We start from the raw sequence: 25,586 nt of genomic DNA, 5'->3' as shown, positions 1-25,586 counted from the left end.
GACTTCAGACTCCGATCGCAAGGTCCCTGCAGACTTGGGACAGGAGAGTCAGGCCTCGTCTTGGGTTGAGGCATGGAACTCCGCTTGCCTCTCGAGGTGTTCCCGGGGAGACAGGCCACTTGTCGAGCGGTATTTGGAACCTGGGGGTCTTTTCCCGACGATGCACGGGCGAGTCACTGCCCCTTCGTGTTGACTTCATTCACAGGGTGGAGTTCGAAGAGGTGTATGCTTAATGCAATTAAATACAATGTGGAGTCTTGAATATAGTTTGAAAGCTAATAATAGTCACTAGCATAAAATTCGGAGAAGGCAATGGCACCCCACTCCAGTACTCTCGCCTGGAAACTCCCATGGACAGAGAAGCCTGGTAGGCTGCAGTCCATGGGGTCGCTAAGAGTCGGACACGGGACACGACTGAGCGACTTCACTTTCACTTTTCACTTTCATGCATTGGAGAAGGAAACGGCAACCCACTCCAGTGTTCTTGCCTGGAGAATCCCAGGGACGGGGGAGCCTGGTGGGCTGCCGTCTGTGGGGTCCCACAGAATTGGACACGACTGAAGCGACTTAGCAGCAGCAGCAGCATAAAATTTTATGAAATTTGAGCAAAATCTGTACTTTAGTTAATGATACTGTATGACTTGTTAATTTCCTGTTTTTTTTACAACATAATATTTCTTTATATTCTCAGAATTGAATTAGTTTCACTCCTCATTCAGAAAGAACTTTTATAATCACTAAGATTATAAATTTTCTAGACATTTAGCAGTAATGCTAGATGCCAAAATACATGAAGCTATATAAAAGTTTTGAGTGAATATAAATTAGAAAGAAGTCTAGCATTCTGTTCATGAGAAGTCAAACAAGTGGACTCAAAATGTCATAATTTTTTTAGTTAGGCAAAAATTCATACATTTTCTAAAATATGCATATTATACATACTGTATACATGCTGCTGCTGCCAAGTCGCTTCAGTCGTGTCCGACTCTGTGCGACCCCATAACGGCAGCCCAGCAGGCTCCCCCGTCCCTGGGATTCTCCAGGCAAGAACACTGGAGTGGGTTGCCATTTCCTTCTCCAATGCATGAAAGTGAAAAGGGAAAGTGAAGTCGCTCAGTCGTGTCCGACTCTTCACGACCCCATGGACCACAGCCTACCAGGCTCCTCCGTCCATGGGATTTTCCAGGCAAGCGTACTGGAGTGGGGTGCCATTGCCTTCTCTGTACTATATACATATATGTATACAAAAGCTTTTTAACTTGGCTTGGTAAAGGCTTAAGAAAGAACAACAATAACAAAAAGAGACAGAGAAATTGGAAGACATAAACTAAGTGAAATGGGAGCACTGAATATGAAATAGAAAAAGTAAAAATCACATACCCTTAATAAATACTTTTGAGCATGAATCCAATATGAAAGTTTTCATATTCAATTCCTTCTCCTGTGGATTTTTCCTGTGAATACTCATTATAGGGATTACTGGAATTAATGAAGAAGAATGGGTGTTCTGGGAGGTTGGCAGGAAAAAAGAGTAGAATTGAATTAGAGTTGGTTTTGGACGTGATGGGTCCAAGATACCTAAAGCAGTGCAGTCATTTGAAGATGCTTCATACAAAGTTGGAAGTGAGTCCTAAAGATTGTAGAAGGAAAACGATACCAAGCTTATGTTGGTTGTTTTAATGTTTTATCATTTGATTCTCAACTAAATATTTACAGCATTTTGAAAATGTTATACTTGGCGGTCTAAATTAAAGAGTGAATATTCTTAAAATAAATCTTTTGTATAGCCTAAAACATGAAAGTCTTTTAGATTGTAGTTCATTCACCTGTTTAGACGTCTTAGAATATTCAGAGGTATCAGCCCTAAACAGGTCTTCCAAAGCAAGAGATTCTCCAAAGCTCAGAGTGTCTTACAAATGGCTTGTTTTTCAGTGACTTTCTCAAAACTATAATTTTCATTTCCTTCTGGCCAACCCTCCGTTACTGAGTTAATACCTATAAAACCTAACCCAGAATACTTTCAATTTACTGAGACCCTACAATTATGTGATTAAAGGCACAAATGCTGGTTGATGTTTTTGGTTTGGTTCAGTTCAGTTTGATTTTATTTTAATTAAGGGTACTTCAGCCCACAAAATCTTTTATCTTGATATTCAAACCATGTTTCCCTTTGGGGAAGTAGGGATGGGAAACAGCTGTAGTTCCTCTATATTTCATGAAGTTCAATTAACTTTCTTCCTTTTGTCTATTTTCTGTTCAGTGTCAGTATCCATATCCTTGATGAATATTTATTGAATGCCCAAGGAATAGTAGCAGTGTTGTAAGCTGAGCACATGTTGATGTGGAAAAGCACCTTTTCTCTTTTATTGCTTACTGGATAAAAGGCCCAAAGAACTATGTCAGGTTCACAAAATGAGTCTTTCGTGCAAAATAGATTCTCAGAACAAGTACCTGAAAATGGAAACCTTCCTATTGGACAAAATGACAAAGCAAAATCAAATCTACAGGTCCCTGTAATCTTGCCCCTCTCTCTCTTCGACGGCAGGGGGCAGCGGCATAAGATATGAATGGTTGCTACCCTTTCTGTTCCCTGCGCCCTGTACACAGCAGCCACAGCTGGCTGCGTGGACAGCAAACTTTTGAGGCTGAAATAGAAGATCAAGGCCTTGAACAAAATCACAGATTAGATCAGTGGTTGATAAAAATTACAGTATCTGATTTTACATCTAACACATATTGGCCTGATCTCTTGTTTTTAGGTCTTCCAGAGATTTGAGGAAACAAATATCTGGGACTGTTAGTCATAGAGTAAACCTCATGGTCTCAGGATGTTTACAGTTGTCTCACAGGTAGTAGCAGGATGAGCCAGTAGACAGGAAGTGCTGTGCCGCGTAGTAAAGAGGTAGTAAATGTGAACGAATGATTTCCGACATCCCTTCAGGAAAACAACTTGTTTTGGTAGCTTTTCAGTGAGTTCACAGTCTGTCGCTGCCGTGTCTTTGGCCAGCGTGCAACAGTACAATAATTCCAAGAGCAAAAAGTCTCTTAAGACTTTGTTCTGGTTCTGCCATTTTAGTATTGTGAGTACTCAGAGACTGACCTCTTTCAGACCTTTCTCGTTCCCTGAAACAGTCTATATTTCTTTTTGTGTTGCCGCAGAACTCCAATCATACTCATCCTGACACTTTTGTACACTGTAGGTCACACCCAGTAGTGAATAATGAGATGTTGTAAGCAGCAATCCAGTTGTAAAAGGTTGTGACCAGCATTTTATTAAAAAAAGAAAAGATACAGAATAGGGTAGATTAGAAAATACCACAGAGTGAATCATGTATAGAAAGAGTTGTGTTTCATAAAACTTCTGTTTCACTTAAACTTGTTTGTTTATCCTGGGTTGCAGTATACAATGTATTTCTTACTTTAGGTCATAATTAAACATTTTTTTCTTGAAAAACACTTTGTTGTAGTATAAACCATATCACCATGTAATTGTTTTATAAATCCGTCCCCTCTGCTAGACTATGCACCTCTTGAAAAAAGGAATCACATTTTCTTTGTCTCTTAATTTCTAATAGCTAGAATAGATTCGCCTAACACAGGTGTTTAGTAAGTGTTTGTGGAATGAATGAAAGAACTGAAATCTACTTAACTTCTCTGAACCTCATGTTTTTCCTAAATTAGAATGTCACCCACCAGATCTCACAGTGTTCATGTGTAGAGTGGTTGAGATATGAATGTGAAAGTGCTTTATTGTAAGGATGATGTGCAGAATAAGGATTATCATCCAGCATAAATTTTGTTATTGTTGCTGGGCAGATGAGCTTCAGAAACTCTTAAACCCTTAAATCAGTGTTCTAAAGATGACTTATTTATTGCAGTACTATTAATAGTACTGTATTATCCCTTTTTAGGTTACAAGTTAGGAGACAGTCTTGAAAAATTAAGTATGTGCTTTTTCTTTTTCATTTTTACATTTTAAATTATGGAACAGTTAATTATAGAACATACAAAGTAGACACAGTATAAGATGGACTGCTGTGTACTCAGCTCCACCTTCTACCAACAGGTAGCAACTCAGAGCCAAGTTTCATCTGTGTCCTCTCCTATCTCCTGCTTCCTGTGTTACTGTAAAGCGTTTCTTTTCTTCTCTCCCACTCTTCTCTCTCCCCTGACCCTCTTCCCTCTTTTGCTTACCTTTCCAAGTATGTAGAAATATTCTTAACATTCTTTTAAGATAGAATCACTAGTGCCAAGCAAGGTAGGCTGGGAATTTAGACTAAAGTAATACAATGCTGTGTGTGAATGAGCTATTCTATGACAGGAACTAGCAGGTAAACAAGATATTTTATTTCCCAAGATTTTCATATGATGGTGACCAACTCCATTGCAAAACAATGATCACATTCCAGAGTCGTAAGTAGCTCTGGAGGCTTAGTTACACAATCACCAACTCTGTCATCTTCCTCAGAAATGTGACCTTACAGAAAAGTAAAGAGTCTGAAGTATGACAGGTCACTTTTTAAGCTTTTTGAAGTTTGTTTTCTATCGTGTAAGAATCCTCAAGCTTTTGACCTCTAGCTAGGCAAGAAAAGTATCTGACTGAAACTTTTGAAATACTGTAAAACTATAATAAACTCCACTTTAAGACTATAGCCCCAGGCTGTAATATGTCACTCAGAAGTTAAAATCTACTTGGAAGAAAAAATTTTTAAGTATCACTTGTATTATGAATTTATAGTAATCTTTTTTTGATTCTCATAATTTTGTGATTTGGGCCTTAATGTGATAAATATATAGATCCAAACAATTTGAAACCCTAAAGATACTTAATTCTGCCAAATTTTACTTATTTAGAATTTTTCTTCCTTAAAGTCAAATGTAGAGACATTTTTGATTTTGAACAAGGTATTGCTAAGTTTTACCCACTGCAACAATTGAATAGTCCAAAACTGTGCATTTCTCAACCAATTGTTATTAATCTAACACTGCAAATTACCAGGGGTCTTTCTCCTTTGATCTCATTCTGCACAAACTACTCCATTTGACGAGTAGTGTATCGTATTGACTTCTCTTTCCTATCAACCCAATTATAAACTCAATATTGATGACATTTCACCATTTTAGACCTTGACTTTATGTCCATTTAATCCTGCCTCTCAGTGTAAACTGGAGTTAACTTTAGCCAGGTGAATGCACTTCTTCATGGCCTCTCTGGGTGCCACTCTAACTCTTTCCCTGCTGTCTGATCACAGCACAACTCTTGTTCATTAAGGCCACTTCCCCCCATTCCTCTTCTCTAACTTATGTTCTGCCAATCCTGCAGGATCCATTTCAAGTCCTACCTTTTCAAATAAGCCTTCCCCAGTAATATCTGTCTTCCTGGCTATTTTTATTTTTTGAGGGAAGAAGTATGACTTTATTCGGAAAGCTGACAGACTGAGAAGATGGCAGACTAATGTCTCAAAATAACCATTTTATTGGGATCTGGTTTCTGGCTGTTTTTAGTTCTTGATTTCCTGTGTCAGGTATGTTTGCCTTTGAATATAATTTGAAAATTTCCCCCTAACTATAAAAGTAATATACGCTTCATGTAAAATTATTTCATAGGATATTTGAAAGTGAAAAGATTGCTCCTGGCTTCCCAATTCCAATCTGCAGAGATAACCACCATTATGTGTCTTTACTGTCATATTTCTGCATATAAGCAATATATATTCTTGCATATAAGCAAGAATATACATGGCACATAGTACACACATACATGTTTATCCACATGGAGATAGCTATAGATTTAGATATATTTTACACACATACACCATCTTATAACTTTCTTTTTCCATCTGATGATGTATCTTGGAAATTTGTCCATGTCAGTGAATATAAGTGATTTCCTTTAAACATGTCTCTTTATTGTGTTAAAATGTTGTATACATATGTATCTCATCTTCCTTCGCAGAAGGAAAATGGAAACTCTTCAAGGGCAGGATAATTACATATTCCTTCTCTTTTCCATTCGCTTATTCTTTAGTCCTTGTGCATTTATTGCGTGTTTCACACTTTATGCTGTGGGAAATCAAAGATGTTTACTTCTCATAATCCCTAAGGGGTCAGGATCTAGTAGATAAGAATCTATATTTATTTTTAGAACTGTAACACAGGAAGAAATTGAGAAGTGTCACCAATTTTTGTTACTGGAAATATGGCTGATTAAGTTATTTGAACAATTTTCTTGCTGAAAATTATTGAAGTTGTTGAATATGTACAAGAAAACATCCTCAGAGGAGCGAAGTCCTGAAACTCTTAAGGAACTGTAAGGAAAAACAAGAGTTCAGAGAAGCTTAGACAGAAAAGGCTTTTGACAAAATTCAGCACCTATTTATGATAAAAACCCTCCAGAAAGTGGGCATAGTGGTGCATATTTCCAACATAATAAAGGCCATGTATGACAAACCTACAGCTAGCATCATACTTCATGGTGAAAAGCTGAAAGCATTCCCTCTAAGATCAGGAACAAGACAAGGATGTCCACTCTCACCACTTTTGTTCAACATAGTTTTGGAAGTCCTAGCTACAGCAGTCAGAGAAGAAAAAGAAGGGAATCCAAATTGGAAAAGAAGAAGTTAAGCTGTCACTGTTTACAGATGACATTATACATAGAAGATCCTAAAGCTGCTACCAGGAAACTGCTAGTACTCATCAGCGAACTTGGTAAAGTTGCAGGTTCCAAAATTAATACACAGAAATCTGTTGCATTTCTATACATTAACAACAAAAGATCAGAAAGAGAAATTCAAGAAGCAGTTCCACTTACCATTGCATCAAAAGGAATGAAAATTCAGAACTAACGCTGCTTTTCCCTTGAGGGCATTTGCTGCTGCTAAGTCACTTCAGTCGTGTCCGACCCTATGTGACCCCATAGACGGCAGCCCACCAGGCTCCCCCGTCCCTGGGATTCTCCAGGCAAGAACACTGGAGTGGGTTGCCATTTCCTTCTCCAATGCATGAAAGTGAAAAGTGAAAGGGAAGTCACTCAGTCATGTCCGACTCTTAGCGACCCCATGGACTGCAGCCTACCAGGCTCCTCCGTCCATGGGATTTGCCAAGCAAGAGTACTGGAGTGGGGTGCCATTGCCTTCTCCTGCAGGCAAATTTGGACTTTGCCTGCATTGGGTAGTAACACTACATAGAAAGCTAGTAAATGATTAATATTAAGATTAGCATAGTGATTTGGGGGTGGTGCAGAGTTTCTGGGGTACTCAGAATCCTCTGTTTATGGACCTAGTGGGAGCTCAGTAGGGCAATTTATTTTCTAAACTAGGCATTTTTGTTTTGTGTACTTTTCTGTGTACGTGTTAAAATTTAAAACAAAAAGTTAGATGTGAGATAACAATAATATCTCACACATATGTGCATTATATAAATGTATATGTGCATGTGTGTCTATGTTCTATGAATAGAATGTGTAATATATAAATTCCACATATTGATAAGATACAGAAATTTTAAAATACATGTGTTTGGGAATGCAGAAGTTTATGTGTGTTTCATATACACAAAAAAAGATGTGAAAGAGTATTCAACTACTGAGGACAGCCTTATTTTAAAAAACAGATTAAAAAGGATGGCTTCTGTTTCTGCCCTTAGATTAAAAAAAGTGTTCTTCCACCAGGTTCCATACCATTTGGCACAGTACCTTTTTTTTTTGTTTAAATGTCTTGTTCCTTTGCTGGACTGTAAGCTCTTAAAGGGAACAAGACAATTTTTATCTTTATATTTCTTGTATCTAATTAATCCTCATATATAGGATAGGGTCTATAAATGCTAGTAAAAAATGAATGAATAAATGTACCTTTAAAAGAATTTAGGACTGTAGGTATCCAGTAGATACACTGTCTCTTTAGAGTCTCTCTTTATGCTTTTGAGTATTATTTTGTATCTGGCACAGCAGTGGGAGTAAAGTTGGCACAGTGAATACAGGTTGATTTGAATTTAACTGACACTTTGTGGAACCTGTAGGCAAATGTGGAGTCCACCATGTGGTGCCCCTCTTGATCCCAGAAAGCAGAAAAATGCAAATACTCTCTGAAAATTAAACTAAGAAATGAACGTCTAAGTGATTAAAGTCAAGAAAGGCAACATGATCTTACGAGACATAAGGACTCTGGGCACAGAGATTTGATTAACCTGATTGATGGTACTGACATCTTTAAAATACACAAACATAGAAGAATGCTCAGGAGAGCATTTTCTCTCTCTCCAAAACAGAAGAAAAGAAAAACTCTTAATGAAATTGTCACGATACCTAACAAAGCACTGTCTGACCAATAGCACCTGCCAGGTGGAGGAAAGCATCCAACCTGTGGTGGCAGGTGGATAGCCCTGTGGTACAGAGCTGCAGAGCCTCATGCCATTCTGCACTGGAATCCTGTGTAATTAACTCCACTTGTTCTGCTTCCGTGTGCACCAAGCTTCCCTCTGGTGATTTGCCTTCCCAAGGAGATAATGCACTATCAGGCTGATGCAGAGTCATCACTATCAGACTGATGCAGAGTCAGTATGCCTGATTCTTCTGTTGTTCACTGTAAATAATAAAGTCGCCTTCTTTTTTTTTGTATACATCAGTGTCTTGTGAGTTTTGTTAGCATGAGTCTGCATTCCTGGGTCCAGTCAGTGAGATCGGGTATCAGAGTCTGCAAGGCTCATCAAGGTAAATACTACCTTGTGGGCATCCGTTGGAGCGAACTGCTGGATTTCCCAGGTGATGCCCATCTGTGTCATCTTGCTCCATGTTCCCTTTCCATTCCACACTTCACCAGAAAAGGTCTTCCCAGAAGTAGTATGTTAGGACATCTTAATAATGTGTGCATTTTAGCTGAAGAGTACCAAATAATACTGTATCAATGATAATAGACCCTTATCCTCTGGGTGAGTATTATTGGTTTGGTGAATTTCACACCCATTTGGGTAAATGGAATGTATGATGTTATGTAGATGCCACATGCTGAGAACCCCCAACAACTCATTTCCAGTTCTGGCTTCACAGCCCCTTGTGGCTTCACTTCTGGCTCCCATCTCATTGTCAGCATCGATCCTGGTGTCATACTCAAGTCACTTCCTAACCTGGGTCTCTCTTGCAGCAGTGAAACCCAAAGAAGATGGAGGACACAATGAGTTCGACAAGATTAAGGATAAGGATGGAAGTAGAGCAGGCAATGAACGAGGTTATAGAATTTTTTTTTCTTCCATTCTCATCTTTCTCTTTCCTCCAAACAGTCCCAGTAGCATTTGAAAGGGTTTCAAAATTCCACACACTGCTATGGAAAAAATAAAGCACAAGTTCTCAACGCCATGTTCTGCTTACCTGTAACGGAATGTAAACCAGATTTCAATAAATCATTAACAGCAGTACCTTGTCAAAAAGGATATCAGAGTAGATAACAGGGCAAAACTCACTACAACTCTCAAGTGTATCCTGGAATTTTTTAAAAATTGATTCTTGTATTACATAAGTACACTATCAGGTGGGACTTTGGTAAATGGAAATTTTTCCTCTTTCTCTCCTATTCCTCCCCTGTCACTCCAACTTCCAGCCAGAATAATTGATCACTACATTCCACTATAAATTTAGCAAGAAGGTACCTAGAGCAATCCTCAGTTATCAGTTTGATTTAAAATCTATATTTTATTGGTAGATTAAGACAAAAAGATCTCAAATAGGACAGAAAAATATAGAATCTTTAAGACTTACTTGGTTCTTTAAAACTATTGTTTTGACAATCACAATTTTGTCTATTTTATACAGTGGAGTTCTGCCGCAAAATAAGGCACATGTAAAATTCATGAGACTGCTATCTCTGTATATCAGAGTTATTCTTGTAGACTGATGTTAAATGAATACTATGGGAATGAATTGCTTTATAGGTTTGTGGGCCATTCCTGATTATTTAGATGCTGTTTAACCAGTCAGTAAATTTTTCAGGCTTTTTGACCAGATTTACCATCCTCTGGCTTTTATTTCCTTTGGATAAAAGATGATGAGGAGGAGGAAAGGGTCCATTTTTCATTCCCATGTGAACAAGATGTGTTTCACAGCCAGAGACAGCCTGAATGTAAGTAAGACAGTAGCTATACTGAGGACCCGACAGGAGGTCCATAGTGGAAGTTAGCCTGGGTAGCATCAAAACTCTCAAAGCCAAGCCTGTCCCCACCTCTGAAGTACTTGTCCTGCTTTAGTGAATCAGTAACAGAATCTTAGGATACAGAAGTTAGCATCTTCTAAAGCAAACCGGGCTGTATAATATGCTACATTCTATATGGAAATAACCTCCCCTCTGCCAAAAAAGAAAGAAAAATCATGTTTCCTAGTTTCATTAAATGTTTAATTAGTGAGTAGAGGCTAACCATGGTCAACATTTATTTTAAAAAAACCACAACTCTCAAAACTGCCTGTATTTTTTCAGAATTTAAGTATATTTCCTTACTTTACCAAAGTACATGGTATCTTGTCAAGATTCTTGCAAATAAAGAAGTACATAAAGTTTACCCTAAGCAAAGACAAAGGAATAGAGTGAGCCAGAGAAAGATTAAACTGAAAAGTAATGAGCATGTGACTTACTCTTCTCCCTGTGTCTCTTTTCTCATGAGCCCAGGCGAGTGCCTGCCTTTTTTCCTTCTTTCCTTCTGTCAAAGGTCAGTGTCGAGACAGAGATTCACTGGACAGAACTGAAAAGACAACTAGACTGGTGAGACAGAATTACGCTGAAGTTGGGCAGCATTTCAGCAAGCTGAAGATGCAGTTTTCCAAACTATACAGATATCTTCAGACTTGGGACATCCTTTGTAAAGCCCTAACCTTTCACAGGCCGGCTACATAAGGAGCCTATATGAAATGACAGAGTAGACCGAATTTCCCTTTCATTCTCTGTTCTGTCTTTCTAAATTCTTTTTCTGGCATCGTCTGGTTTTCTTCAGTCCTGCTACAGCCCTCTTAACTTTCTGACTCTTGTCCCTTTCCAATAAAAGATTTACCGTAAGGCTCGATATAATTCAGTCAGTCTCTGTGTGTGTATATTAGTGTGTCTGCGTGTTGTGTTTATGTATTTACGTTTTGTTTTTGTTCATTTGTAATACACTTTAGCAAGTTTCTGTCTAACCAAATAAACTCCAACAGGGATATATTTTTTTTAAGTTTTTAGGATTATTGACTCTTCACACAGTCTGAAAACTACTCTCAAAAAATGCTGGGTACAATTTCATGGTGTTTATGGCCTCTTAGTATTTATTTATGGATCCCACTGGGTTCAGAGTCCCTGTGATGAAATTCCAAAGTTACCTACTTCCGTGGTCACTAGTGATATTCATTCACCAGACACTCATCGAATGCCGTCTCTGTTCCAGGCAGGGCATTGAGATTCAGTGAAAAGGACATTAGCCCACCTAGCAAAATGTATAGTGTAGTTGAGGAGACAGACAAGTAAACACACAGTTGTAATACAGTATATGTACAGTAGTAGGAAAAGAACAGGGTACTTCAGAGAGCACAAAAGATGAGTGTTTAATTCAGCTTTGGGGCATCAAGAAATTCTCTTTACATTAATATCTGAGTTGTTGTTCTAAGTAGAAGAAATGCTGTGTACAAAGTCAAAAGAATTAGAGACTTATATATCTGTTGAGAAATTTAGGTTTGATTTTAAAGGACCTTAAGTTGAGGGATGGTAAGAACTGATTTATAACTGAAAAAGATAACTGACTCTAGCATGAAGAATGGGTTGGGAGAAGCAGGATTCGAGGCTGGGAGACTTCACTAGTAGTCAGTAGACAGTAATCGTGACATTAACTCAAATTCTGACAGTGCAAATGAAGAGAAGAGGATGAGTCGAAAGGGTATGAATTGGAAACCACAGCAATTAGTGATTGAATTCATTCCTTCAGCAGATATTCGTTGTGCTGCTTTGAGTTAGACGCTCTGTGAGATGTGGTGGTGAACTGTACCATCTGTATCTTCAGGTCTAGTGGTCGTGACCCCCAGGCCCTTGGACTGGACAGTGTCCTCCACAGATGGAGCAAACATGTGTCTCCAACTAAAGGTTCCCAGAAAAGTGCTTCTTGAAGCTATAAATGTACCTCCTGAGATTTCAGAATGTCCCTGCAGTTGTGAATTGCTGTGTCTGATGAGAGATGCTACTGATGGAAGAATGCTTCTGCAGAAACAGTATTTGGGAGGGGCTTGAGAACCACTGATAGAGATGACAGGTGGAGCCCCAAAGTGGATGAGATTACCCAGGAAGAGTGTATAGAATGAGAGGGGAAGGGTGAGGATTGGACCTGGCAAAACAATGGAGAAAGAAGAGGAACCTGGTGACAAAGCCAGGAGTATGTGAAGAATGCAAAGTGTGTTCCAAGATGGAGCCAGTGGAACCGAAGGGAGGAGGCACCGTGTGGCAGCAACAGTCAGCTTCAGGGCCTATCAGATAGGCCTCTGATAACCCAAGCTTACATATTAAATGTCTCAGGTTCACCACCACTTTAGCTGAAGGGAATCGTGAATCTTGACATCAACGGTGGCCAGCAATAAATAATGAGGAAATTCTATGCTATGTGAATTATATCTCAAGAAAGCTGTTACTAAGAGAATAATAATGATGAAAGAATTCACTCTTTAAATGTATTCTAACAAAATTGTTGTATTTTAAAAATGAATAAACTCTAAACATCACGTGGGGGTGGCATAGAGTGAAGTGAGGGAGAAGTTATCCATATGAAAGAAGGAGAATAAATTTGTATCCAGTTAAGTGGTAGCACTATATGCTAAAAGCAACAGAGCATCACTTTAGATATCAACAGGAAAAGGTTGTTACTCAGATTTTACAGCCAGCTGAGGCATCTTGAAAGAGCACCACAGAGATCATCATTGACAGTGAATGACTTGCAAAATATCCCAGTCATGTGCTTGCCCTGGAGGGGGGAAATTATGCAAAGACTTGCAAGAGCCAAATAAGTAGTAAGAATAAAGAACCTGATAAGGGGAAGAAATGATAGTAGGGTGGTTTTGTTTGTTTGGTTTTTTTTTAAGTGGTATGCAATTAATTGTGAATAAGAATTGTTAATATAGTACTAAGTCATAAGTCATAGGACTTCCCTGGTGGCTCAGACAATAAGGAGTCTGCCCGCAATGTGGGAGACGTGGGTTCGATCCCTGGGTGGGGAAGATCCCCTGGAGAATGAAATGGCAATCCACTCCAGTATTCTTGCCTGGAAAATTCTACGGACCGATGAGCCTGGCGGGCTACAGTACATGGGGTCGCAAAGAGTCGGACACGACTGAGCAACTTCACTCACTCACTCATAAGACTAATGATAAATGAGTTCTCAAAAAAGAATACTGAGACAGACTTACAGTAATGGGAATCTGTGATTATAAAATGTTTCAGTAGTTTGGCATGCAGAGGGAAGATGGAAGAGTGCAAGGAAATTTAAAAAAAATGTTATTTTCTTATTGACATTAATTAAGAAGTGACAGGATCAAGAAAGTCAAGTCAAGCAATGCTTGAGTAGAAATAGAATGAATAACTTCCTAATCAGTTGGCTAAGAATGAGGGGGAAAGCAGAGGTTTTGGAAGCATAAAAAACAGGATACAGATTAAAATTAAACCTGAACTTTTCACACAGTGACTACACTGTTCTGTTAAAAGGCAAGGATTTGACTTTTTTTTTTAATCTAACCATAATATTATCCTGAGACACACCTTTAAAAGAAAAAAAAAAAAGAGAAAGAGGTTTGTAACCATAGATGCAAAGGGAATTTTTTTTAATGGATTTGAAAAGAGTAATATGTTTAAGATTACAACAATGAATTAAATCTGCAAAATGAATGGCCAAAAGTAGATTTAAAGCAAAAATAACCAAAATGGACTCAGAATGGTCAAAACTGTGAATGACACAAAAATAAGATTAAAAGAAAGGTCCTTTCCTTCCCAAACATAAAAATCCTAGACATATTAATTGTTAAATTTTGTCTGATCTTAAAGGAATGGATATTTTCTGTATTAGCTAATCTGTTCTACACCTTGGGAAAATTGGGACCGTTTCCTAGTTTATTTTAAGAAACTTGGGTGACTTATGACCAAATTCCATGTTTTGTCTTTTCCTTGAAAGTTAAGAACACTTTCACATAAATCTACACTTATGAAATCTTAAGTCAAATATTAGCAAGTAAAATCTTCCAGCATATTGAAAGAATTGTACCTATGATAAATTTGCATTTGTTTCAATAATGTACCTTTTATCATTAGAAAATCCATTAAACCTGTTGAAGCTGGGAGAGGAAACCTCTTCCAGCCATTTATTTCTATCACCAAGGCATTACTCTGGTGATTCAGTGACTAACCAATGTAATCAAGCCCCTTTTTCCACTGAGAAAACAATAAGAAATAGGCAAATACTGTAATAAGCACATGTGAAATTTTTTTTTCTTCTAATTTTATTTTATTTTTAAACTTTACATAATTGTATTAGTTTTGCCAAATATCAAAATGAATCCGCCACAGGTATACATGTGTTCCCCATCCCGAACCCTCCTCCCTCCTCCCTCCCCATACCATCCCTCTGGGCCATCCCAGTGCACCAGCCCCAAGCATCGAACCTGGACTGGCAACTCGTTTCTTACATGATATTTTACATGTTTCAATGTCATTCTCCCAAATCTTCCCACCCTCTCCCTCTCCCACAGAGTCCATAAGACTGTTCTATACATCAGTGTCTCTTTTGCTGTCTCGTACACTGGGTTATTGTTACCATCTTTCTAAATTCCATATATATGCGTTAGTATACTATATTTATGTTTTTCCTTCTGGCTTACTTCACTCTGTATAATAGGCTCCAGTTTCATCCACCTCATTAGAACTGATTCAAATGTATTCTTTTTAATGGCTGAGTAATACTCCATTGTGTATAGATTTTCAGATTATAGGGGAAAGTTGATTTATTCAAGGAAAAAAATATTTGGAACCATTGACTAATGCTTTAATGACACTACTTAAATCTGAATTTTCTCCAGGGGATCTTCCTAACCCAGGGATCAAATCCAGGTCTCCCACATTGCAGGCTGATTCTTTATCGTCTGAGCCACCAGGGAAGCCCTTATATTCCACATTAAAATACATTCCAAATGAATTGAAGGTTTTAATGTTAAAAATTGAAATCAACCTATGAGAAGAAATAATCAGTGAATATTTATATTGCCTCATATTCTGTTTCCCTGGCGGCTGAGTGGTAAAGAGTCCGAATGCCAATGCAGGAGATGCGGGTTTGATCTCTGGGTTGGGAAGATCCCTTGGAGAAGGAAATGGCAACCCAGTCCCGTATTCTTTCCTGGGAAATCCCGTAGACAGAGGAGCCTGGCGGGCTACAATCAAAAGAGTTGGACACGTCTTAGTGACTGAAAACAACAACATATTCTGTTAGACCTTTTCAGTCGTGTCAAAAGGAAAAGTGCTTGGAAAGATTTATGAACTGAAGGATAACGTCACTCTGTTTCTGAGACAATAAAGACAAAAGCAACTGCTTCAAATTTGCAAGCATTCAGCAAAGCATAACATTTGGAAGATGTTTTTCAAAGTTTTATATACCAAGAACTGAAACTTCAAGGGGTGAAACCCAACTTCATTACAGTACTTCATACATTAAGTGTTTGCAGTCAAAATTCAGCTGTACTAATAAGGCTCACAAACATTTTTCAAGTGCTTCTTGCAAGCACTTGATGTTTTTCTGATGCCTTACGTGTACTATCTCCTATACTGCTCAAAACAGTCATCTGAAATAGGTACAGATAGTATTTTACATATTTTACAGATATGGCTACCGAGGTACAGGAAGTCTTAGTAGCTTGCCCCAGGGCACCCAGCTAATAATTGGCAGAACCAGCTTTGCAACTCAGTCTAGTGCCAGAGTCCACTTTGCTAAGCATTAAGTTGTACCAAGCCTCTTAATTTTCTGACTTACTGAATTTCTCAAAAAAAAAAAGAAAACAAAAAAGGCTCAGGGAGGGGATAAATTTAGCTTAATCTGTGTGAAGAACAAATTTGGATGATAGCTTTTCAACTCAGCTGAAAATCCATTGAGAGTTTGTGAGGAATACTTTTCTCACCTGCATTCAGTCTTTGCTGGAAGGTCCTTTTGGCAAGTGTTTATAGCTGAAGTTTTATTCTGTTGCCAAAATAACTTCTAGAAAAGTCACTTTGAAGAATTTTAAATAAAATATTTCTCTGTTTACTCCAAAACAAATTAGTGGACTTTGAATGGCCCTCATTCCATCTACAAGGCTGGTTTTTCTCCATCTGTGACTAAAAAAGCAAAGCGGTTTGATCAGCGTGGTCCACGTCGATTTCTTGTTTTGTACACCACTTAGGCTGGAAGGCAAACGTTTTCATCAAGCAAGAATACTCAGTGCTTATGTTGATCAAAGATTTTAAGCAAAAAAATTGTTTCCCTCAACATCAAAAACACCCAAACCAATTATAAAATGGGCAGAGACTGAGGATACATTTTTCCAAAGACATACGGATGGCCAAGAGACACATGAAAAGATGATCGTCACTAATCATCAGAGAAATGCAAATCAAAACCACAGCAAGACAACACCTCACACCTGCCAGAATGGCTGATCTCAAGAAGACAACCAATAATAAGTGTAGGCGAGGATGTGGAGCAAAGGGAAGCCTGTGCACTGTTGGTGGGAAGGTAAATTGGTGCAACTATTATGGAAAACAGTATGGAGGTTTTTAATAAAGTTGAAAATAAAACTACCATACAATCCAGCAATTCCACTTCAGGGTATTTTTCTCAAGAAAATAAAAACAGTAGTTTGAAAAGATATATAAACCCCTATGTTTATTGAAGCATTTTTTTACAATATCCAAGATATGGAAGCAAACTAAATGTCCACTGGTAAATGAATGAATAATAAATATAATGGACTATTAGCCATAAAAAGAATGAAATCTTGCCATTTGCAACAACATAGATGAACCAAGTGAAATAAGTCAGACTGAAAAAGATAAATACCGTGTGATTTCACTTATATGTAGAATCTAAAAAAGAAAACAAATGAACAAACGTAACTAAACAGAAACAGACTCATAGATACAGAGAACAAACAGGTGGTTGCTAGAGGGCTGGGGTATGAGGGGATGAGTGAAATAGGTAAGGGAGATTAAGGGGTAGAAACTTGCACGTACAAAATGAATGAGTCACGGGAATGAAATGTACAGCATAGGGAATACAGGCAGTAACACTGTAATAACTTTGTATGGTGACAGGTGGTAACTAGACTGACTGCGGTGGTGCTTGTGTAATGTGTAGAAGTAGCGAATCACTGCGTTGTACACCTGGACAACAGTGTTGTAGGGCAGTTCTACTTCAATTAAATTTTTTTTTCCTCCAAAATCTGCCATTGTTTTAATATTTTAAGTTTGGGATTAAAAAAAAAATACTTTAAGCATTAAAGGCAGGATTGAGGTTTTTGGGTTTTTTTTTTTTTTTTTCTTTTTTTTAAGTTTCTTTAAAGGTGGCATGGACTTCTAAAAACATTGAGGAAAACTACTTTATATGTATGCCTGTTGGTATGGAAATGTAAAGATGCTCACAGTGGATTTTCCCAAAACAGCATGCCTTCTGCATCCTCTCAGGTTTTTCTATCCCTCTAACTAATCGGAAAACTGAGATGCTGGAATCTTGTAGTACTCTTGAATTTCTTTTTATCCTTCTCTTTTTGAAAGTAAACGTGGTATATCTCAATTGATAGCTGTTGAAATGTTTATAGCATGAGTCTGTTATTTCCTTACAGGTGAAGTCATTAATTTAAAATAACCCACTTGTTTCATTTTTACGCTCAAGCATTCAGGTTCACCTGAAATTATTATAGATATAATTTCTTCTGATTATCACTTATTTGTCATGTTACTTCCAAACATTTATTAGTTTTTATATTTTAAATCAATCTGAATCTTGATCTTTAAATAGTGAGGCTTATGTTGACAATAATGTTACTTATAAATGTTTATGAATGGGCTTCCCTCATAGCTCAGTGTGATTCCTGGGTTGGGAAGATCCACTGGAAAAGGGATGGGATACCCATTTCGGTATTCTTGAGCTTTCTTTGTGGCTCAGCTGGTAAAGAATCCACCTGCAATGCAGGAGACCTGGGTTCGATCCCTGGGTTAGAAAGATCCCAGGGCCTATACAGTCGATCAAACTCTCCAGGCCAGAATATTGAAGTGGGTAGCCTTTCCCTTCTCCCTGGGATCTTTCTCAACTTAGGTTCCTAGGCAGAAGAGGGTCTCATTAATAATAGCTGAATAGCAACTGTTTATTGAGGGTCTATTATATATTAGACCATGTGATAGTTATTTCCATAAATTAGCTGAATTCATCTTTACTGCTATCTGAAAGTTATTAGCCCCACTTTTTAGATAAAGAAGCAGACTTTTTGAGTAACAGTAGATCATTTGACTAAAGTCTGACAGGGGGCTGTGTCAGAGCTTGAGATTTGAACTTGGACGTGTAGTCTAAAGTCTTTTTTTCAGTATATACTCCAGTATGCCATCACTACCAGATAGACCCTGGAAGGAGAAGCAGGCTTTAGATAAGGACAGTGAGTTTGACTTTTTAACGTATTAAGTTTAAGAGATTAACACAATATCAGTTTGGAGGTAAACCATTGCAAATGTGATCTGGGGAAAGACAGCTACAATATCCTTACCAGGTGGTGGTTGAAACCTTGCAAATAGATGAGATTGCCCAGGGGGAGAGAGTAATCAGCAGAAAAAGGCCAGAACTAATTCTGGGAACACCAACCATTAAGTAAGTAAAGAGAAGCTAATGTATGAAACTGGAAAGGGACGGTGAATAGGAACAAGTGGGCAAAATAAACACACTGCGTTTCATCAGCGTGTGTATCTCATCAGTATATATATATTCATTGATGTGGCTGTGTTGGGTCTTAGCTGTCCACGTGGGACCTTTGGTTGCTGTGTCTGGGCTTCTCTTTAGTTGAGGTGCTCAGGCTTAGTTGCCTCATGGCATGCGGGATCTTAGTTCCCCAACAAGAAACTGAACCTGCGTCCCCTTCATCGGAAGGTGGATACTTAACCCCTGGACCATCAGGGAAGTCCCTCATCAGTTTTTAAGACAAGTATTTTCACGTTTTAATATTTCTAAAATTGGTACATGTCTTACTATCATCTTGTAACTGGCAGCAATTTTTTTTTTCTGCTTAGTGTGGAAAATAATGGTGCATTTTATAACTGAAGAAACACAGTTGACCCTCAAACAACACATTTTTGAACTACATGGATTCACCTATACTCAGATTTTCACCTGGGTAGAGGGGTCAGTGCCCCTAACCCCCATGTCGTTCAAGGGTCAGCTGTATTTTAATGTCATTAATGGTTTGAAAATCAATTGTATGAATCTGTTTCTAAATTATTTTATAATAAAAGCACATGTTTCACCTGTATGGTTTATGTAAGCAGTACCTAAATTAAATGAACAATTACATGTGGAGTGAGCAGTTCATAAATTCAGGACTCAAGCTCTGGGAGCGGAGCTGGGCTGTTCAGATCACCCTCACCTGTCCCTTGAGCAGATCTCTTTACTGCCTTGAGCCTTGCTTTTCTTTACTGTACTACAAGGATTCACAAGTGGAACTTATATCTAAAGACTGTGGTGGGGAATAAAAGTACACATATAGCACCTAATATTGTGCCTGGCAAATGGTAGACTGTCTGTCAGCTGTAGCTATTATTACTGGGGTTTTTTGTATTGCTATTTCTGATGGCAGAGTGGTAACTGTCCTTCCCTTTCCACCCCAGGGTACTGCCACGTCTCTTTAAGCCAGGTTCCATCTGAAAGAGGCAAATATGTTGTAAGATTATTTAAGCTTATGTGAACTCCGTGTTGCCTTGTTTTGAAGGATGTTGAACTATTATCTATTAAGAGAATCTGAATTAGCAGGTGTACACAGATTCTGAATGGTCTTCTCCAGTGGCACAGGTGGAAAGAATCCACGTGCAATGCAGGAGGTGCAGGAGACGGAGGTTCGATCCCTGGGTCTGGAAGAACTCCTGGAGTAGGGCATGGCAGCCCACTCCAGTATTCTGGCTGGGAAAATCCCATGGACGGAGGAGCCTTGTGGGCTACAGTCCATGGGGTTACAAAGAGTCAGACACAACTGAGCATGCACACATGAGCACACACAGATTCTAAACCGTTTTGCGCTCAATGTCTTGCTTCTAGTTGGTACATAAAGTACTGTGATAATGATTAACCCCTCGGGACAGTCTGTCTTTCTGCTGTAAACAATAAAGGTGCAGGCTTTGTGGATGGGTGTTTGGAAATTCCTACAGTGTGTTTCAGATGGATTGCAAGAGTTTTGGATTTTTTCTTTTTCTTTCCAGTTTATCTCTGATCTGTTACTAAGGATCTTGTTTTTTCTCAGTTGTTATATTGGGCAAGACGTAGTCACTGCATAAACATTGGGTAGGGAATGCAGATAATGTTATAAATATACCTCTTAGTTTGTCTAGTGAAACCAGCATCCCATGTGACTTACCTTTACTAGAGAATTGCTCAATTAGTGTTGTGCCCTTCCTTCTGATAGCTTAAAATAAAGTTGTATAGGCAGTCTGATTTGTAAAGTAACTATTTAGAAAGTTACCTTTCCTCAGCATTCTGCCACACAGGAAAGAATTCTGAGGTGGGGGGGGAGGTGGTGGAGTTTATTCCCTAGGGGAAAACTGATTTTACTTTCTTGGTAGAATGCTTCTGTGTGTTCAGTGAATTGACAGTCCCCACCAATTTGGGAGGGTGGGGGTATTTATAGTCATTATAACTTCTCCTATAAGATTATCTAATGTTTTGAAAACTCCTCAGAAAGCTTAGACTAAATTAAATATTTTCAAGTCTAAATGTGTGTTTCTAAAGCTATAAGTAGTTTTCTCTCTATATTCAGTAAGCTGATTTTTTAACAATTTGTTCAGAATTCAACTTTTAGAATTAGGTTTGTAATTTGAACCTTAAAATGTCAGATTATTTCATTTCCTTTGACTTTGTTAATTTAATGATTCAAACTCAAATTCCTCTATTGTTAACACTTGTGTTTGAGTCAGTCATGTTTAAAGATGCCTCATAACTGAGATCTTATGCATCCTCCCCTGTTCTATTTAATGGCTGGATGCATGTCAGTGCATAGTATTTGAGTCACTGATGTGCCACAGAACATTTTTCTCAGACACATGGTGCATCATCAGATGATTGAGTTACGATGATAGTTGTAAATGGGACCCAGCTCACAAAAGTAAATAGTGTTCCCCTTTAAAAGAAAGAAAATGAACAATGCTTATCATTCAGACTCTGAGGTTTAATTAACTGACTTGTTAAAGGAAAGAAAGTGAGCAAATAAATAGCATATAGTTCCTATATATAGTAAATAATGAATCGCTTTTTTATGTAACTGACCCACATGGAGTCTTTGCTGTATTCTTTTATCTGTGCACCTCAGGGTTTTTGTTTGGTTTGATTTGGTAAAATGAAAGACTATAATTTGATTAGCTTATAATAAATACCTCCAACTTCTAAAGTGCTGTAAGACTTTCAGCCTAATTTCCTTTGAGCCTTAATCCTCTTGCTAAATGATAAGTGGATTGTCTGGAATCAGCCTCCTTGTTGCAAGTTAATGTGAAGTTCTATGATGGTAGTTTGGTCCAGAAATGAATAAATTTGTTCAGCAAACATGTAGCCTGACCATGAGTTCCTGAAGGAGCTCATGGTCCAATAGAAGAGTATGGTGGTTTTAAAACATGGCCCCCCAAAGTCTCTGACCCCCCCAAAGTCTCTGACACGCCTCTCTTCAGAAGGTAGGACTCTAACCCTCTTCCCCTTGAATCTGGGCCCTGTGCCTGGGTGACCATACATTATAGCAGAAGTTTGTTCCATTTCTGGGCTTTGCCACTGGCTCAGCAGTAAAGAATCGCCTGCAGTGGAGGAGCCACAGAAAACATGGGTTCCATTCCCGGGTCAGGAGGATCCCCTGGATACATGGCAACCCATTCCAGTATCCTGGCCTGGGAAATCCCATGGACAGAAGAGCCTGGCAGGCTGCAGTTTATGGAGTCACAAAGAGTCAGACATAACTGAAGAGACTTAGCCCACAGGCATGCATACATTCCATTTCCACCCAGAAACTGTATCAGTTTCTGGACTCAGGCCTTAAGAACCTAGCAGCTTCCACTTCCTGTCTCTTGGAACACTTACTCCTGGAACCCAGCTACCATGTCATGAAGAAGTCTGAATGGCCCCAATCAAACACCCAGATGGAGAGAAACTAACAGCCAACACCCGCTTGTCAGCTCTGTGAATGAACCATCGAGGGAGTAGCTTCCCCAGCGTCAGGAGAGCTGCCCTGGCTGACACTGCGTGGAGCAAAGACAAGCCCTTCTCACCAAGCCCTGCCCAGGTTGAAGATTTGTGAGCAAAATATGTGACTAATGTGTTAAGCCACCAAGATTTTTTTATCAGAACAAGGAGGTTAGCGATTTTGAAGCAATTTAGATTTGCAGTGATGGCAACATGCACTGTCACAGGCTCACTCAGGAGAGACACCTAATCCTTCCTGCACCATCAAGGAAGACTTCCTCAGGGAGATGACAAGTCAACTGAGTCTTGAGTGAGGAAGGGTTAGCCAGGTCAGGGGGGGAAAGAGCAGTGTTCTGGATGGAAGGGACAACAGTGTGGCCAGGAGTGGAGGCACGGAGCAGCATGGTGAGCACGGGGATTATGAGTACGTAGTAGTTACTGCAGCATAAAGCTGGGGGTAGGAAGTTACTGATAATGTAGCCAGAGAGGTGGGCCAGGATTGGAACGTGACGGGCCACCAGAGAAGGCATACTGTAACTAGACAATTTGGCGTTTCTGTTATTGTCCTAAGTAATACTGGAGCAATCTAATCAGATTTGTGTTTTAGACAGATCCTTCTACCACTCTTAAGAAAGTAGATTTAAGGGTTTTAAAACTGGGAGCAGGAAGACCAGCTAGATGGTCATGGAAGAAGTATAGACAAGGACAGTGGGAGCCTGAATTGATACTACAGTGGTTGGAGTGGGAAAGGAAAAATGGATTCAAGAAATATTTAGGGGGTTAAAAGATAAGGGCGTATTTAGGAGGCAGAAAGGATAATACCTAGTAACTATGGAGAGAAAGAGCAGAGGAAGACTTAGAATGCTAAGATGACTGGCTGGATGCCAGTGCCAACAGCAGGGAGGGCAGGACAGTGTAAGGGAGAGTATATGAGTCAAAAATTAAAGGAGATTCAAGCCATAAAGATTTGCCAGTCACTGTCACAAAGGCGGCACTAGAAATTATTAACTGATGAGCTCCAGGGGTGACGCCCTAGGGGTACTTTGAGGTTTAAAAGATGGTCAGGGACTTCCCTGATGGTTCAGTGGTTAAGACTCCATGCTTCCATTGCAGGAGGCATGGTTTCAATCCCTGGTCAGGGAGCCAAGATGCCACATGATTCAAGAAGTTCCAAGAAAGAGTTGACTCAGAAACCAAATGAGTAGAGCTTCAAGGATAAGGTGATCTTGTGTGTCAAATGTAATCAACCAGTCCAGTAAGATGAGCATAAATGAGAAGTCAATAGTGACTTTAACCAGGCGGGGCAAAGCCTGTTATCAGTGGATAGAGGAATGGGAAGTAAGAAGATAGACACAGATGGCACAGGGAAGGGATGAGAAGTAACTGGAGAAGAACACAGGGGCATGAGAAGATTTGGTACTGGGGCTGGTGGTGGTTTTCAGTTCAGTTCTGTAGCTCGGTCGTGTCCAACTCTTTGCAGCCCCGTGGACTGCATGCAGCATGCCAGGTCTCCCTGTCCATCACCAACTCCCGGAGCGTGCTCAAACTCATGTCCATTGAGTTGGTAATGCCATCCAACCATCTCATCCTCTGTTTTAGGGGGACAGAAAATAGATAAATTCCCAAGGAATTCATGCCAGTAAAAGGGAAAAAATAGAAGAGTGATGAAGAAGAAGGCATGAGGCCTTATTGGAAGAAGATTGGGAGATTGGGACTAACATATACATACTACTATGTATAAAATAAACAATAAGGACCTACTGTATAGCCCAGGAAACTCAATACTCTGTAATGGCCTATATGGGAAAAGGATCTAAAAAAAAGTGGATGTATATATAACTGATTCACTTTCCCATACACCTGAAACTAACACAACATTGTAAATCAACTATACGCCAATAAAAATTAAAAAGAAGAAGAAGAACTTGTGATCCATGCAGTAACCTCCAGTTGGAGATATACGGGCAGAGGGTCAAGGACAGTTCTTTGAGACTGGAGGAATACCCTAAACGGAGATGTACGTCGTGATACACAGATGGGACAGGGATGCCACAGGCTTTGCGGTTGGAGTGCCAAGAACCTTGGCTGGGTCTCCCCAGAGAATTGTAGGATAGCGGCATTTTAGTCCTTGCTGGTCTGCTCCTGTTATGGCAGCTTCCACAAACTTAACAGTAATAGCTATTTTAAACATGCAGTCATTGTCTGACTCTCTGCGACCCCATGGACTGTAGACCGCCAGGCTCCTCTGTCCATGGAATTTTTCAAGCAAGAATCCTAGAGTGGGTTGCCATCTCCTACTCCAGGGATCTTCCCAACCCCAGGGCCGAACCCTTTTCTCTAGCATCTCTTGTATCGGCAAGCAGATTCTTTATCACCGCACCACCTGAGAAGCTGTATCATGAAAGTAGTAACTTATGTTATTACGGGCTTTGTAGTTTTTAATCTGGTGCTCTCAACAATGCTGATAGAAGGATAGGTACATCATGTCATTCCAGTTAATAGTCTAGAAAGTGGGAATCTCAGAGGTCAAGCTCATGCAGCTAGTAAGTGGCTGAGATGATCATAGAAATCAGATTCTTCTGACTCCTAACCTTTTTCACCTGTGCCAACTGCAATCTTAAAACTAAACCTAGGTTGGGTTCACTGAATCCAACCTCCCCTTTTAGAGATGAAGCAACTGAGGCAGCACAGTAAAGAGAATGTGGATATTGCAGTCAGGTTTTCTGGGAGGCCAGCTCTGAGGTGGAGATGAGGATGAAGAAGCCTGTCAGGGAGTGCTCTGGGGTCCGGCACCCCTGGAAGGGAGAGGAGGGAAGGAGGACTGGGCAGAGGAAAAAGTCAGGCTGGGAGGACATGGCCTCAGCAGAAGCTGCAGGGAGCTCTGAAGATGGAGGACCCTTCAGAGCTGTCCTGAGCTGGGGACGTGGGGCCAGGCATTTATCACCTTGTGGACCAGCCATTCTATGCCGGTCACCCCAGGACAAGGGCATGAGCTTGAGCAAGGAGACTGTCTTCTGCTAAAGTGGTCCCCAAAGGAGGCTGAGAGCAGAGGGCTCTCTGTCAGTGGTCTCTCAGCCGCCTCATTCCTAAGGAGCGTCTTTGAAATCAGCCCCACAAGGCTTTGAATCCTGTCTCTGCTGCTTCTGAGCTGCTCAGTTAGCTAGTTACTGTGAGGT

The 25,586-nt window shown here is 39.5% G+C and overlaps 1 protein-coding gene across 5 annotated transcripts in view; it reads left to right on the top strand.

Annotated features, from left to right (window-relative positions):
- Nucleotides 1-25,586, top strand: part of NSMCE2 (non-SMC element 2, MMS21 homolog (S. cerevisiae)) — a 238,495-nt gene that overhangs the window by 115,123 nt on the left and 97,786 nt on the right. For 3 of the 5 annotated variants that reach the window (XM_010838889.1, XM_010838888.1, XM_010838886.1), the window contains one exon: nt 9,138-9,221. The exons of 1 other annotated variant lie outside the window; for it this stretch is intronic. In XM_010838889.1, the coding sequence (XP_010837191.1) occupies nt 9,138-9,221 (84 nt within the window). The remainder of the gene's footprint in view (nt 1-9,137; nt 9,222-25,586) is intronic. One more of the 5 variants, XM_010838887.1, reaches the window with a different exon arrangement.

The sequence above is a fragment of the Bison bison genome, unplaced genomic scaffold, assembly GCF_000754665.1.
Source record: "Bison bison bison isolate TAMUID 2011002044 unplaced genomic scaffold, Bison_UMD1.0 scf7180017864108, whole genome shotgun sequence".
NCBI classification, from domain to species: Eukaryota; Metazoa; Chordata; class Mammalia; order Artiodactyla; family Bovidae; genus Bison; species Bison bison.
The sequence above is the reverse complement of the archived record's forward strand: the minus strand, read 5'-3'. Positions and strand labels throughout refer to the sequence as shown.